General features: G+C 37.0%; 1 protein-coding gene across 26 annotated transcripts in view; it reads right to left on the bottom strand.

Moving 5' to 3' along the window:
- Nucleotides 1-16,464, bottom strand: part of SYNCRIP (synaptotagmin binding cytoplasmic RNA interacting protein) — a 42,721-nt gene that overhangs the window by 8,113 nt on the left and 18,144 nt on the right. For all 26 annotated transcript variants that reach the window (XR_012586311.1, XR_012586313.1, XR_012586312.1 and 23 more), the window contains 8 exons: nt 15,704-15,822; nt 15,390-15,497; nt 13,596-13,709; nt 13,337-13,513; nt 8,056-8,191; nt 6,956-7,161; nt 1,794-1,943; nt 346-467 (listed from right to left, as the gene is read on the bottom strand). Coding sequence is in view for 22 of the 26 variants with exons in the window: in XM_074581230.1 (XP_074437331.1) it covers nt 346-467; nt 1,794-1,943; nt 6,956-7,161; nt 8,056-8,191; nt 13,337-13,513; nt 13,596-13,709; nt 15,390-15,497; nt 15,704-15,822 (1,132 nt within the window). In the remaining 4 variants the exon portion in view is untranslated. The remainder of the gene's footprint in view (nt 1-345; nt 468-1,793; nt 1,944-6,955; nt 7,162-8,055; nt 8,192-13,336; nt 13,514-13,595; nt 13,710-15,389; nt 15,498-15,703; nt 15,823-16,464) is intronic.

The following is a 16,464-nucleotide window of genomic DNA, read 5'->3' as shown; positions in this document are numbered from 1 at the left end:
TGGGAGGAGCACATGTTGCTAAGTTCATCCACATGACTTATGAGTGCAGAAGTACATGAAAGTTTAGAATAAAAAGTGGTGTGTACATTTCATGACCTTCAAACATTTCCTCTGGTGCTCTCACACTTAATGAGCACAGCAAAACAGTACCTGAAATCTCACCAACACCACTACTAGATCTTAAGTAAAATGCAAACAGCATAAATGAATCCAACATTTTCAGAGAAACCAGAAAACCTATATACACTATAGTACACCTACTAAAATACCCAGAAGTTCTAATTCTGTAGGAGTGTACATGTCTTTCAGAAGTAATACAACATATGTGCATGCATTTACACTTACATCTGATTTTTAGCCGCTTGTCTCTGAGCTTTCCGTTCTTTCCTTTTTTGATCTGGTGGCTTAGCAAAAACAATTTCAATGTTTTCTCCCTCTAAATCTTTGCCATTCATTTCTTCCATTGCCTGAAGGAATTAACCAGACTTTAAATATACTTCTAAGCATATCTGAAGTTATTAATTTTACTCTTATCTTTTAGGCACACATTTTAAAATTTGTTATCCAGAGCTAAAATAACAATGTAAAGCTAAATATTTTTTTTTTTTAAATAGACAGCACTGTATTGTGGGTTCCAGAGTTATGCATTTCCTCTTAACCTGGCTCTCAAACCCAAGACTGTATGTACCAGTTTAGAAATCTTCCACTCAAAACTGTAAATAGGTTTCAGTCTTTGCAAGCTGTTTCAATTAATGAAGTGATGGAACTGTCCTCTGAAAGTACAGATTTTGCAATAAAGCAATAAATTTCTAATGTCAGCACACATGCAAACTCTAAGGCTAGAGATCAGTATATGTTTTTATTCCTTTATTTTACTTGTAATCAAAGTAACTTTCTTTTTAAACCAGAAGCCAAAAATTGTAATTTAACAGTCTCATTCTGACCACAAAAAAAAAAAACCAAAACGAACCACCGCCAAAAAAAAAAAAAAAACACAACACACCAACAAAAAGCCCACCAACACACACATGTACAATTCCCATGGGTCACAGTAATTGCTACAAGTTAAATTCAAGCAGGGGAATCCTAAAGATTCTACCACTTTTAGGGACTCTACACAGCTAAGCTTGACAGGGATACATATACTACGAAAAGACTCTTTCCATCATTTTCCTAAGCATCTGCTTTAAGGCATCTGGATGTATATGAAAAACTGAACCCCCTTGTATTCTGCATCCTCCCACAGAACATTAAAAAAAAATAAGACACACTATAGGCAGGACAGGAATTACACTTTCCCTTCCTAATGACAGATGAAAAAATACCAAGACGAAGCTAGTAAAATCCAGGAATGACAATTACTCAGTTGTGTCCAGCACCTCTCATCAGAAGAAAAGGTGCCTATTCCACACCATAAAAAAAATAAGTAATTCTGTTCCTGGAAAATAAAAGATTACCTAAGTTTTTACCACCTGCCCCAGAGAACCTGCTTTAGATTCTCCCAGTAATTTGGTGAGCAGAGTCATTAAAATTCTGGCACCTCTCTTTCAAACAATAACACGTATGATTATCTTAGACACTCACGGCAGAATTACTTAGGATAGGTGCATCTAAGATCTATTTTTCAAGCTTGCAACTGCATCTTCCTAGGAGACGCTCAGAGAGGACAAAGTTATCAGTGACAGCGTGTTACCATGTCTCCAGACAGAGCTTTTTCTCAAGTTAGAAGTATTCAGCTTCTAAGTGTTATCTGTAGTCACTACTTAAACACAGTTACAGTCCTCTTCACTTACCTTTACAGCACCATCCCGTTCATCAAAATGAATGAAAGCATAGTCTTTTAGCTTCTTCACTCGCTCTAGCTTTCCAAATTGACTGAAGGCCTTTTCTAGTATCTCCTCTGTTACAGTATTGGCAAGATTGCGTACAAACAAAACTTTTACCTAAAAAATAAAATAATAAAAATAAGGACTTAAAAGTATGATCTAATTCCAAAACACAAAATGAAATTTTGCAACTCACTGCTATGGCCAGTACTGAAAACATCATTATATTTCATATACAGGAATATGTGTATTTATATATTCATACAGTATGAGCTGACTCCAGAATTCCCTGACTGATAGAAATATTAAATCTGTTTTCACGCACAATTACATAGTATTAGTATCCTGAAAGTCAATCCAATTTGTATTAAGGTTTAAAAGAATCCTAGCAGCAGTGATTTTCACCTCAGAACACCTTCAAACTTGAAAGAAGGCAACCAGGATGGGTTACACATAAAATAATTAAGTTATCAAAACATTTCATTGTTTAGACAGGTTTTTGCTCAGGTATTTGCAAAACAGTCATCACTATAATATCTAGGTCAGAGGTGACAGGCCTGCAGCTCTCAAGCTGCTTAACTTGTGGCTCCCATGCTGTAGCTACAGCAAATACCTAGCATCAGGACTGTGCTTGCCTGAGGAGATCTCAGTGACCTGAATCCACAGCTAGAAGACAGAACACAGACAGAATGGGATACTAAGGCTGATACTGACAAGTCACCCTTGGACTTTCTCACAAGCCAAACTGTGTCCTTCCCTTGAGGAACTGCCACCTTCAAGTAACTCTGAAAGCCTATTCCCTCCCCCAGCTCTCTAAAGCATGCAATATGGCTCTTAAGCTAGACAAAGACTGCTAGACAGCTTTTCAGATCAGAAGGGTTGGTTATCTTTCAACTATTGAGATATGCCCTGGTAACTGCCCGATAGTGACTAAATCATCAATATAAAGTTTCATCAACCACCAACTGCTTTTGATAAAAGAAAATACAGAGCAGTCTGACAAAGGCTTAAAACTAGACTCTTATTTAATATAGCAGACAATGTACACTGGACACCAGGAATCACATATATTAGTGACCTGTTAGTACTCAAAGACTTGCCCTTAAGTCTACACTGAAGTTGCACAAAATGACTGTGCATGAGCATATTTGCATGATGTCATCCATGACTTCTCACAATTTACAAGCCTCTGACCTGTTGGGGTGTTCCTTCCATATGCTGCCACCATGCCCTGACAGTCTAGTCACCTCCTACTGCCAAAGAGCGCTCAGTCTTACATTCCTACAATACAGCTGCACATCAGCTGCAGACCTGCAATTTCTGCTCACAACCCCTCCACTACTAGTGATTTCAAACTCGCTGATGACAAAAAGTGAGTGAACACTGTACGTGGCAACACTGACTTTCCACTCCTAACCCTGAAGGTGAACAAAAATAACACAGGGTGTGAAGGAACCAAAGAAAGCATGCTTCAATTTTTGAAGCAGAGCTATCTCCCACCACATACAGGACCTCAATAAACCCAGACACCCTTTTTATAAGAATTACTATGTAATTAAGTTATAAATAAACACGACAGACTTCCATAAATCTTTGTCTCACTCGCTAGCCAAACTAGGGTGGGATGCAGAGTTTGGAAGAAGAGATACTACAGATCATAGATCTGACCCTGTGTTTTAACTCTACAGTCTCTGGCAATAGGTACTCTTGCTGATTCTCAGGAGATTATAAAAGTCATAACATGACTTTTTCCATGAGGAAAGCTCCTGTGTTAAGCTTCTGCTAGATGTCTTGATGGTAATAACAACCTTTACTTCTTGTAACCCATAAGTAATAACCATTTTTAGTAAACTGTTCTGATTGCTACCTTAGCCTAATTTCATGAAAATGAATTACAGGAAGTTTTGTGGTGTAATCAATCGTTTTTAAAAATGGTTACTTTCGAACAAACGTTCCATATTATTGTACTTTAGGAAAGGATGAAAACTAAAATCTCATGAGGAACCCTAAGTAGCCTTCACTAATAAATCCACAATGACTGATATAGTGTCAGACATCATTAAAAACCTCAAAAATCATCACTTTTTTTTGTTACAAGAGGCACTTAATAACACAACTTTTTTTGTAGAAGTAAAAAGCAACTAATTTAAGTTCTTTCCAGTGTAGACAAATCCATTAAACTCTAACAGTTAAAATTTTAACACCTTCGGTCATGTTATACATTAATAGCTGAACCAGTCAAAGAAGCTGTCAAAGCCAGGAGGCAGTATAAAGCATAGGTTGAGAGAAGATGAACCGATCTTTATTTCATTTAAGCTATCTAAAGAGGGAAAGAAAAGAAAAGAAAAGAAAAAGGGAAATCTTCTTCATTAAGTCTCATAGATTATAACGCCAAGGATCCATAAATACACACCTAACAAGCAATATACCCAGCAGCAGCATTTTGCCATAAAGGCAGGACCCAATTTTAAATCTGCTTAAGATTAAGATTAAACTATTCTGAACACTTCTGGGATCTGCTCATTTTCCTCCTCTTACCTACGGTGCACACACTTCAGACTTTATTGCCACATTCTCCAAAGGTTACTAGCCCTGTCTCCTGTCCTGTAATCTACAGGGCAGCCACAAGCGTAAGACTTTAGCTGCTTAACCTGCCACTCCAGAACATCCTCTGTAGCCTCAGCCATGATACAGAAATCAAGTAAACCATTAAGAAATTTATCTGCACTACAGATGTAAGAGGCATCAAAGAAACACTTCAGAGAAATAAAGCTATGAATACAGCTACTGGAAGTTGGAAAAAGTTCACTTTGGACCAGAAATCAATTACTTAACCAATTAGTCTGATCTGTCAGTACAAGTACTAATCTCCTGTAGCACATACGTATGTCTAGGTTCAGAGCCTAGCTTTCTACTTCATCACACTCAAGGTACTTCTTTATTTAAGGTAACAGCCCATTTAAAATTTAAGTATGCATCCATACAGGACTCTCCTCAACATTTAAGCAAAAGTCTGCAGAACAATGGAAAAGAGGCTGAAGTAAACACTTCAGAAATTTAAATCAGTACACGTCTATATATTGATGAAACGATATGCTGCTTCTGCAAGGTATTTAGAACAACACTGTTCACCTTCTAGCTACAAAGGTGAATTCGTCTTCCCCTGAGTTTGCTCTTAAGGACTTGCTTTTCTAGCAGCCTTGACAAGAAAACCACCAGATCAGATGACTATTCTGATAAAAGCAATCTACTCCTACTCACAGTGTTTTCTCCAGACCTTTCTACCACAGGAATGTGTAGGATAACAAGGGTCAATAGCTCTCCCCTTGCTCCCTATTGACAGTACTCAGAAGACATGACAGCCAACCTGCAGCCCACATCTGGGAGATTACTGACTGCCAGCAGCTCAGGTGCTCTTTCTCTTAGGAGAAAGACAACAATAAACAACAGAAAGTAAATCTAACACTTACAGAAGTGCCAGATGTGGTCAGAGTTTCTCCAAATGGGTAAGTGAGCAAGAAAGATGGGAGTAGAGACTTTCCTTGTTGCAAGAATAAGCTAAGGGACACACCCAGCGAGAAAGGTCAGACACCAATGCTTCTCTCAACTTCTGCCTTCAAACACAAGCGAGATGCTCTCTACTTTTTCAGTATTCTCATTCACATAGTTTCAACTTTTCCATACATGTTCAACCCAAGATCTAGCGCCATATGCCAAGGGCCTGGAAGTACGCAAGTTGATTTTCTGCACGTTTTCCATATTTATGTTTCTTCCCTTTTCATGTCCCATTTCAAATAGAAAATAATACAAGGTATTAACACACTGAAAAAACCTGTATATTAAATGGGGCAAATCACTATCAAGCTTTATCTTCCTTAGCTTTTTACTCCCCACATCTGTAAACTTCCTTAGGAAAAATAGCTGATTATGTCCCCTATTGCTTCCTGCTCATCTAATTCAGTCACATCAGCAGAAGTTCCTGCTAATTTATTTTCACAACTTGCTGGATTAGTTCTCTTCTCTTTTGAGCCAAGAAACCGAACAGATAAATAGGCCGCCATATTTAGGAAGTGCCACCTTCGACAAATTTTACCTGCAAGACTCTTCCCTGCTGCTGATAGTCTATGATGCTGGGCAAGAAAAAATAAAGCCTGCAGATAAGGTAGTCCAAAAGCTTCTGTAATACCTGTATTACAAAAGCAGTTTTTTCCCTAAAATGAGCCCCCACCCCAACCCTTTTCCCTTATGGCTCACCAAAGAGGAGATCCCAGCCAAGCTATCTTACTAGGTCCATCAAAGTAGGACTCCAGCAAGTGACGTGTCTCAGATGAGAGTAAAAGCACAGATGAAAAGCAAGCAAAGAGAAAGAGATAAGGATATGGGCTAGCTAGGATTTTCCATTAAACAACTCAGCTACACAACATAACTGAAAAAAGACAGGGTTGGGCATTATCTGATGGGGGGGGGGAATTCAGGTAATTTGTTTCTGGCAAAGTACCACACGTTTATAAAACAACTGCTACAATGTACTTCAAAATGTTAATAGTTCAGACTTCAGTTTCACTGAAATATTCAAAATCCAAAATATTATTAGTCATAATATTTCAAAGAATTAACCCCCCCAAATTAAAAATAAAGATACAGAGTTCAAAATACAAAGTAACTGCCTAACATCTCAGAAGTAACTGCTAAAGGCAATTTTGAAAACACATTTCTGTGTCTTACTGACATGCTCCAGTTCTGAAGTGATAAATGTACAGTTCCGGGGTTAAAAAGAATTAAGGCTTGCTCTGTGATCATATGTAGATTTCTGTCCCTCCAAATATTAAAACACAAAACCATTTTAACTTTAGGAGTCACCACCACCACATCCGGATGAGAAGTTAAGTACATCAGGCCTACGTGTCACTTTGGCAAGAATGATGTTCAACCTTCAGCCTTGGGAGCACAAAATAACATCAGCCAATAGGGTTGGGGTTTTTTTGGGGTGTATTCATATTTTTATCATCTCACAACATTTCTGTAAAAAAGGCTGAAAGATGCTATTTAAACTAAGGCTAATGTCAGGAATTACTTACTTTTGAACAAGGCACTTTAAATGTATTATGGTTCCCTTATAGCTTTATTACCTTTGCCATGACTTCAGGATCTGGGTCTTCTATAGGGTCAGCCCATTCAACTGTAACAACATTTCCCCAGACTTTCACTTTGCCGCTCATTAATCTACGTCTGGCCTGAGCAGCAGTTTTGTGATCTTCATATTCAAGGAAACAGAAACCCCGGTTCTTTTTCTTGTCATCAGGCTGATGATACAATATGACATCTGTAAGACCCTCTGAAATTAAGCAAAATATTTATTTGTTATGGCTTCAATACATGAATTTGTATTATAAAGTAGGGAATATTCTTCTGGTAAGTGCTCATCTGGCAAGTGATTCCAAAACAAAAAAAAAAAAAAAAGCATGAACACACTAGACTTTTGAGACTCTACATATTAAAATTTCCCTACCTTCAAGACCAACATTTTCAAAGAGAGACATTAAGACTCTCCTGACCTAGGTTCCATTTTATCAAGTGAAGAAAGCTTAGTAGCAATGAAGAGTACCTTTCCTCTAACTGAATGGAGAAGATGTAAGGGCCCCTAAGTTGCACCACTTGTGTGTTTTTTCCACAGATGCCTAAACAACAAGAGGTCACACTTGCATTGAGTTTAAGGTACCTGAAGAGTTTCAGTGTTGCTCCAAGGAGCTATATCTAAGCTATATCGTTCAGTAACAGAGAAAGCCACCAAATGTTACCTTTGCCAGTTTACGTGCCATTATCAAAAAGAGATCCTTAACAAATCACTAAGAATTCTGAAGCAGAGAACTAGTTATGTTCCCCAGCCCGCTTCAGTTTTGTCTTGAAAAGCTTTAAAACATCCATTAGTATTGAAATAATTAAACCATCTATTTGTTTGAATGGCTTTTTTAAACATTACACACTTACTCCCTAGGTAAAACTTGGAACCATACGTCTAGTTTAATCAAAAATATTTCAGCCCTCAGCACAACAGTTAAAAAAACCCAAAAAAACCAAACAAACCACACGTAAACGTCAAGAGAAATGCTAAGTGGTCTTCATTTGGATTCACCATCATTCAACCATAAGCCAAAAGATGGTGAAGAGGGTTCATCGTTGACCACATTTGACATCTCTCCAGCTCTACAAAACACAGTTATTGACTTACCTGTTACTTTGCTAAATTCTTCAACAATTTGCTCCTTGGTTTTACTTTTAGGAATAGAACCAACAAAAAGCCTATTATTGGCAACAGAGATGCATACACCGATGTGTTTTCCAGAACGAATTTCATGGTTGTTGTACTGAAAGAAAAATAATTGGACAATCATCAGTTACAGATAATTTTCACTCCCCTCCAACAGCAGCATACCAAGTATTTTACTTTTGCAAACATAGTATTTAGTAATATATCAAATTGTTTGGAGCTTAGCACATTCTTATGACACACATTCAACTGTTCTCAAGTATACCCATGTTCTCCAAGATATCTCAACAATTTCAGCCAACTATTGTCCTTCCTTTCTTGTTCAAGCCTCTCTCAACGTATGTTTCTTTAGAGAGTTTTTCACATCGAACCATGAAAGGTAAATCATATCTCCACGTCATCAAGGTCAAGGCTTCTCCCTTCACAACAGTGCAGGAAAAAAAATGCAAGTTCCTCTATAGATTGCATCCATCAATTCTTGAATTGCATATAATCCAAGACAGGAGTTACAATTAAAGTCAGATTCCCTTCTAAAGTTCCATAGTTAACTAAAGAGCCATGATCAGATCTTGTACACAAAATATGCAAGAGCAATTGGCAAATACTTTCCAAAGCACATAGATTACGCATGTAAAGATAGTAAACAGCAAGAAGAACCTTCTACTGATTTGAAATCCTAAGACTTCTGTTCAAATGCTTCTCTTATAACAGATTGTTTAGAAGACACCCTGAACAAGTCAGCAGTTTATGGAAAAAAAAAAAGTATTACTGTAGACATCTGTTGACAAAAAAATGCCTTTCATTGAGATGCAGACACAGACATGCATCATCCAAATAAGCAGCAGGGAGGTCAACTGGTGGTACATCAACCCCTTTCCAACTGGAAGCCCTGCAACAGACAGTTCTTTAGCTAGGAAAATGTATTTTGTGGTTAACATCTCATTGACAAGTAGTAGGACAGCTTTTTAAAACTTAATTTAACTATTTATTCTAGGAGCTATTTTGTGTTTGGTGGTAAACCTTCCTGCATAAGCAAGTTCTCTGACACTCCTCCTTGCTTTGTGTACTAATATCAACAATTTTAGTGAATGAAGATGTATGTTTATATTTATCTCTTGCAAACTAAAAATACATCACTCAAAAATTTTCAAAGCTTTGGTACAAAGACAATTGTACCAAAAGTGAGCTAAAAGGAGAACTGTACACATGAAAAGGATTGGGAGTGGCATCTTCCCAACTAATTATGTCTCAAAACATAGTAGTATACAGTAAAATACTTCTGTCTCCATATCTGGTGTCCATGTGGCAGAGGAATAGCTGATTTTAAAGTAGGAAACAGCTGCATAAGACGACTGTATATATACATTACGACAACTAATAAACAGACTTATACACATTAATGAAGAGACATATTATAGCATCTAAAAAAAATCCTTTAAAGAAGTACCTTTAAAAAAGCTGACAGTATATTATTCTGGAAACAAGACACAAACTGATTCTTCATTAACTGAAGTGCATGTTAGTAAACATTTCTTTACATGTGGAAGCATTTTTTTACTGAGAGGGTAGTCAAACACTGGAACAGGCTTCCTAGAGAGGTGGTCAATGCCCCAAACCTCTCTGTGTTTAAGAGGAGAGGTTTAACCTCTGTCTTAAGAGGAATTTGGACAATGCCCTTAACAGCATACTTTAACTTTCTGTCAGCCCTAGAGTGGTCGCACAGTTAGACTAGATGATTGTTGCAGGTCCCTTCCAACCGAATATTCTATGCTATATGGATAATAGAAGATATTATCTGACTGTTCCTGTTGAAGTCTAAGATCAAAGTTTTGGTCTTAAATATTTAATCTAAAAAAATCTCACACAACTCATGGCAACAAAATAATATTTCATAACTTAAAAAAATTTAAAATATTCTACCATATTGCAATTCCACATTGACATTAGTTTCTAGCAGTTTTTTCATACTATGTTACATTGTATGTTTCTTTTAACACAGAGAAAACAGTCTTCAATTAGGTGTTCTTGAATATAAAGTTGGTGGGTTTTAGGTTAATAGTTTGCACACCATCTGTAAACTTAGACTGGACACAAACAGGCCCAAATCATCATCTGAGTAAAGTGCCAAAACAGTCAGGCTAACAAATTAGCTATGTCAGCATACTGCTTCCCCCTTCTGTCACCACTGAATCAATGCCCTAAGTTAGCAACAGAGATATTACTACCCTTCAGACACTATAATAAATAGTCGGGTTTGTTTGGGTTTTTTTTGCTAAGTTCTATAAGAACCCACTCACAAACAGATGAAAGTATGCATAAGGTCTGCCTTGTCGTTTTATCCACTTAGACTTTCACCAGCAATTTTATTTTTTTTTCCAGCAGCAAATGGCACGTCATACTGCTATGCACAGCTGGTAAACTGTTAAAGGGGCATATTTACGTTAACTCACCTGTACCTGCACTTCAATCAAGCTTGTACTTGTGCTAGTCAAAAATACACTGTATGCTACTGTAGTTTTCGGTAAGTTTTCCTACAAGCTTCACCTCACAGGTACTTATCCTGTACATGTCTACAGTAATCATAATCACTCAGAAATCTTTTGAAAAAAAAAGGTATCTAAAACTTCATATGAAATAGGAGGGAGAACTGAATGTGTGTACAAAAGAACACAACTGGAGTTGTAATTCTTAACTCAAACAGTATAAACCAGAAAGTAAACATAAACATGTTAACAGGAAAAAAAATGCCCAAGGTTAAAAAAATTAAATAAATAAAAAAACCCCAGACTTCTGATAGTCAGCACTTGTGTGAACAACACTTGAGATGCCACTTGTACTTAACCAGCAAGGGTTACCCACGCTGGATTAAGCACTGGACATAAAATTAACTACTATTCATATCCGTAAGTCTTCTCAGTCTCAGGCCATAGCATCACTCCATTTTTGTCTCTGGCACAGCCCCAAATGTATTTCAAACACAATTTAGAGAATTCTTCCCTTTTTGAAGTGGCTTAAAAATGCATATGCATAACAAAAGTCAAGGTTTCAATCTTTTAAATTGCAAGATTTCTTCTGGTTAGTGAATAGGGTAAGTCAATATTAAGTTTATGCAAAAATTTTAGTTCAGTTCTACATTCAGTTGTTAGAAAAACGGTGGATGATATGACAGCCACGCAAGTATGAATTGTATGCAAAATATGTTACACCAACTGCAGGAGCCTGAATACAGGTCAGTTTATTCTCTGCTGCAGTTTGGGTATTGACAAAACCTCATAGCTGTCTCTTATTACTCAGAAGCCTACAGGCAATGATGCAGATTTTTATTCTCATGTTTGCTATACTTTACAGAGTCCTGAATGGAAAATAAAATAAAATAAAAGCCTCTGGCAAGAAGATGTGAAATAACAAAAGAACTCCTACCCCAGTGAGTCCAGAAAGATGGGAAATAAGTTGTATACACATCAGAAGACTACTGGTAGTATCAAAAAGACCACCACCTGTTAAAACACTATGATATTAAAATGGCTAGGACAAAGGATTCAGCATTTCTAAGAGGTCTTTCAGCAGCCTCACCCCCATGAACGTGTTACTAATACAAGTGACAGACCCAAGATTTTCAACTGAGCAATACAGACATATTTTGCTTGTACGCCTGCACATCATTCCTAGACAACTTGGGAAACTTATAATACACCAAATTAGCCTGGCAACTACAGTTGGAACCATTCAAAAGCTCACATATGCCACTGGATCCAATTCAAAACTAACCCTGCCCTCAAAGAGGTTAGCATGAAGGCTAAAAAACTGCACCATCAATTTCAACACTTTTCAACTATTACACTCAGTAGCTATTTAACTGAAAACCAGAACACAACGGTTTTTTTCCTCCATACCAAAGATCGGATACAAATGGACACCAAGTACATCCTTCCCTTGTATCCTTTAGTGGAAGACTGAGGCTAGGATCTGATGTTACTTTTATGGAAACATAACCTGAATGACTTTTCAGTGCGTGCTGCCTTTAAGCAAAATCCAGATAAGTGAAGAAAAATTCCTTTTTGTTTGTTTACTAGGTGTCTCTGCAAATGTATTTGATTTGATTCGCTGTTTTGCTAAGTCATGTGCCTAAGAGTTCACACACAATATAAATAGCTAGGTTGACAATGAAAGTACGAAGAGGTATACACAGTTATCCTCAGTATATCTGGATTGCACACAGCAACACCAACTGTTCTTATTTAAAAAGCTTAACAGTGTATATCAGATATTTTTGTACTTCAACTTTTGTAGACATTTCTATACTATTCCAAAACACATTCCCATCTTCAGCTTGATTTTTCTCCACCAACTCACACCAATAATATGTCAATAGAGTACCTTAATGGTTTAACATGTACGTTACTACAAAACAAGAGATTTTAACCCTACTATATTAATACAGTATCAGTACGCTTCAGAATGAGTATGGTTAGCACTCTCCAGGGGTCATAACGGCACACCGATCTTGGCCATATCAAGGTAGCAGCAACTAGCTCAAAAAAAAAAATCTAATTCAACTTAACTAGGAAAAAGAAGGAGCAGTGTGAGGATCAGGGTGGCGTTTCTTTCCCCCCTCTTTTTTAGTGATGGATACTTCATGCATAAAACCTGGAAAGCTTTTTAAGAGTAGCCATTCCTTATATCAAACTACTTCACACCTCTGTGTAAAACAGAGGACATGTTTTTTTAACCTGGCAGGATTTATGACTTTTTCCAGTCAGTTTCAGCAAACGGAACAGATATTAACACTCAAGAGTAATTATTTCTCATATGAAGTATCTTATGAAATCCTGTGACTTCAGAAGCCTCCTTCCAGCACGAGGCCCCCTGCTGGTGCAGGAACAAATCAGAATATCACAGGCAACCTGACCAACACTTCCCTTGTAGCACAGCAACCCAAACACCACTTCTCTACAAAACTCATCCAGATGCAGATAGCTCAGAAGTCACTATTGCTAATACAACTTTTATTAATGACAAAGGCTCATCTAACTGGACCAAACAGCAGTCCATCGGCTTTTTTTTTTTCTCCTGGTCACTAATACAGCCAGCCAGTAAAAATTTATACACAATGTGGAAATATTTAAAAATACCTCCAGGACATTTATGAAACGATCTAGCAACGACAGTTTCATCTTGAGCAGCTGTCCTGATCCTAATGCTTATAAGCTAGAGAGCATTCTTAAAAAAAAAAAATTCTTACCAGTTTAACAGCTTCCTGAGCTGCCTCTTTAGTACAAAAAGTGACAAAGGCATATCCTCTATTTAGACCTGTTAGTGGATCCATCATTAAGCGGAGATCCCATATAGGGCCAGCTTTCTCAAATAATGGAACAAGTTCATCTTCAAACAAGTCTCTTGGAATCTTGCCCACAAATATCTACAACAGACAAACAGAGAGTTGTTTATAAAAAAAAAAACTTCTTATGAATAAGAATACATCTACATAAACATGTCCTTACCTCTGTACCAACAGAAGGTTGTTGTCCTGAATATACAGACTCTGGAGGGGGACCACCATACTTTCTCTGTCCAGTAGTCACATCAAGAGTGTAGCCGGTTCTCTCCAAGAGTGCCTTCAAGTGAGAAACTTAAAATTTTAAAATCATGTAGAAATTGAGCTATTTTAGATGCAATTCATTCACAGACATGCTTATAATACCTCTTGAACTGTATTGCTTTGAAACTCGCACAGGCGAACAAGCCTACTGTAGTACTTCAACAAGAACCTTGCAAAACAATTATTAGAACTATCAGGCAAAGAAAGACTCTAAAAAACTAGAAATTCACACAGTTTTTCCAATTCCTTCATTTTCATACACAAAAAAAAAGGCCAAGTAATATAATAACAAGCTTCCCTTTAATTAGAAAGATCTTAGTCTGAGCCACTTCTTGTTTTGGCATGTCCAATCCTGCAAACATTTATGCATAGGAGTTCCCGTCACTTAATGAGATTACTCATAAGTGTGAAGTTAAAGAACACATGTTTAAGCACTTACACCCCTGGAACACTGTACTGACTGCTTCGGTTATCCCACCACTGAAGTGGTAGTACTACTTCCTTTCTCCTTGTGAGCACATACAGCATTCCCAGCACAACTGATCCTCACCAGAATCACTGCATACAGTTACAGATATGCTACCAATTTAAAATGTTAGATGAAATTCAGTATGCAAATATATAATGAGAAATTCCTCTGAAATTAGTCTTTCTTGATAATTTTGTACAGAGACAAATCAACTCTATACACAAAGAAACAGCACATTAAACAAGCCTAATTAGAATCAAGAGTTAGCAATTTCACAAATGGAAAATTGCAAAGTTATTTTAAATGCTATAGCCATCACCAGTAAAAGCTATGCTACTTTAAGTTAGTTAACCAAGTCCTCATACTGTTGGCGTTTTATGTGGTAGTGACAAAAACTGTATCGGGTTTTGGAATTTATAATTAATGGCATCCCAGCCTCAAAGTCAGGAGAAAAAAGATTTTCTAGTTTCGCAAGCTACACAGTTATTTGCAATACATAACACATTAATTTTCCAGTTTATACATGAAAGTTAAAGATGAAAGATTCTCTCGCTTTTTGAGACATCAACTAAGCATTCTTTTCTTTTACTTAAGCTTTGGTCACGTTGCTCATCACAGAATTTTAAAATAAATCATGGTATGCCTAACTCTTGAGACAGGAGTTTCTTGCTAGCAAAAGACTCAGTCCAAGTAATAACGTGTCCATTACTAAGACTGTTTGGGGTACAGTTTATGAGAACAGTGATTATGCCATAAGAAGTGGGCTAAATCCTAAATCCATTACAATCTGTCTTCTCAGACACATGTGGTATCTCCTCCCTATTGTGGAGTTGCTTTAAACCTGAACTGAAGAAAAAAAAAAAAAGAAAGAAAAACAACCACCAGTAGCTGAAGTTATGCACTCTGAACTCCAAGATCTATGCTGACAAGCTTTCAAAAACTTTTAACTGTGAAATAGTAGAACTGTCTCAACTAGACATAAAGCAAACTGTCAAATCTTTTTGACTTTTATATACATTCAGTTCCAGTAATTAACAGTATATTAAGTTTCCTCTTGATGAGGATGAAGCACAAGATAAAAATGCAAGTGACAGCTTCCAAATAACGACAAATAATCTAAAATAGCATTTCAAGAAAAACACAGTCCCAAAACAACCAAGGTATCTGTCACAATAGCTTTGAAAAACCACAGATAGATTGCATAACACTTATGTTTTAGGCACATACCTTAATTTTTGCCTCATCTGGTCCTTTGCTAGAATCAGCCACCTTGGTCCCCTGTTTTTCCCTCTGCCTGTATGTCTTCATGACTCCACATAAAAAGGCACTTTTGTTCTGCAAAAGATACATTAATCTTCAGTTCTGAAAACACGGAAAGCCAGAATCTTAATTTTACATTGAACTAATACAGTGCCTGTTTTACACATCACATATGGATCACTGAAGAGACTTAAGCAAACCTCTTGCCAGTCAACTAGCAGTCAATTATTATATTGACTGCTATACAGTCAACAATTATATTCCAAATTGCTTAACGTTACCTGAACATGTGAGAGATCACTGTCTTTAAACTGCTGAAGCACTGCCAATGCACCTTCTTCATTAAATTCCTTTAAAGCTTCAATAGCTCTTTCATCTAGATCACTATGTGCAACTAGCCCTAGAGAAAAGAAAAAAATTACTAATTATATTTGGGCAGCAATCTCTGTTTAACCGCATTTAACGCATTTCAGTGACCCTTAAATCAATCACTGATTAACATAAGTTACTATACCTGAGAAATCACTTAGACCTCTTAAAGGTAAATATTTAAGCGTATTTAACCTTTTTTCCACCAAAAAGTGTGACAAAAAAAAGTTACGATTCAGAGTAACAGTTACTGCATTTATGGATTTGTTTGACTTCTGGGAAACCCAGATGCTGCATGGGCCAAGTGTATTTTCAATATCCTGAAGCTGTATTCAGAAGGATCTATTGAAATCTGACTTAGCTTACCTAGCAACGGCACCTTGGTACATTTTAAGACAACTATAAAGCCAAATGAACTGCAGCATGAAAACTGACCACCACAATCCAAAAATCAAGCTTAAAAAATGCTAGCTATTACCATGTCTGAGAGAACAAAACAATAACCTTCGCATCCATTAACTCAAATACTATGTCACAAAGTACCATTTACATGAGAAGACGAATACCAAGGCTTCAGTTACTTCCAATCACCTACAACTACTGTAAGAAATGCACAAAGAGCACATCATCTACTCCTCCTAAAAGTCATCTGTTGCCTATTCCAGCTGTTGCT

This window comes from Larus michahellis, chromosome 3 (genome assembly GCF_964199755.1).
Source record: "Larus michahellis chromosome 3, bLarMic1.1, whole genome shotgun sequence".
Classification (NCBI taxonomy): domain Eukaryota; kingdom Metazoa; phylum Chordata; class Aves; order Charadriiformes; family Laridae; genus Larus; species Larus michahellis.
The sequence above is the reverse complement of the archived record's forward strand: the minus strand, read 5'-3'. Positions and strand labels throughout refer to the sequence as shown.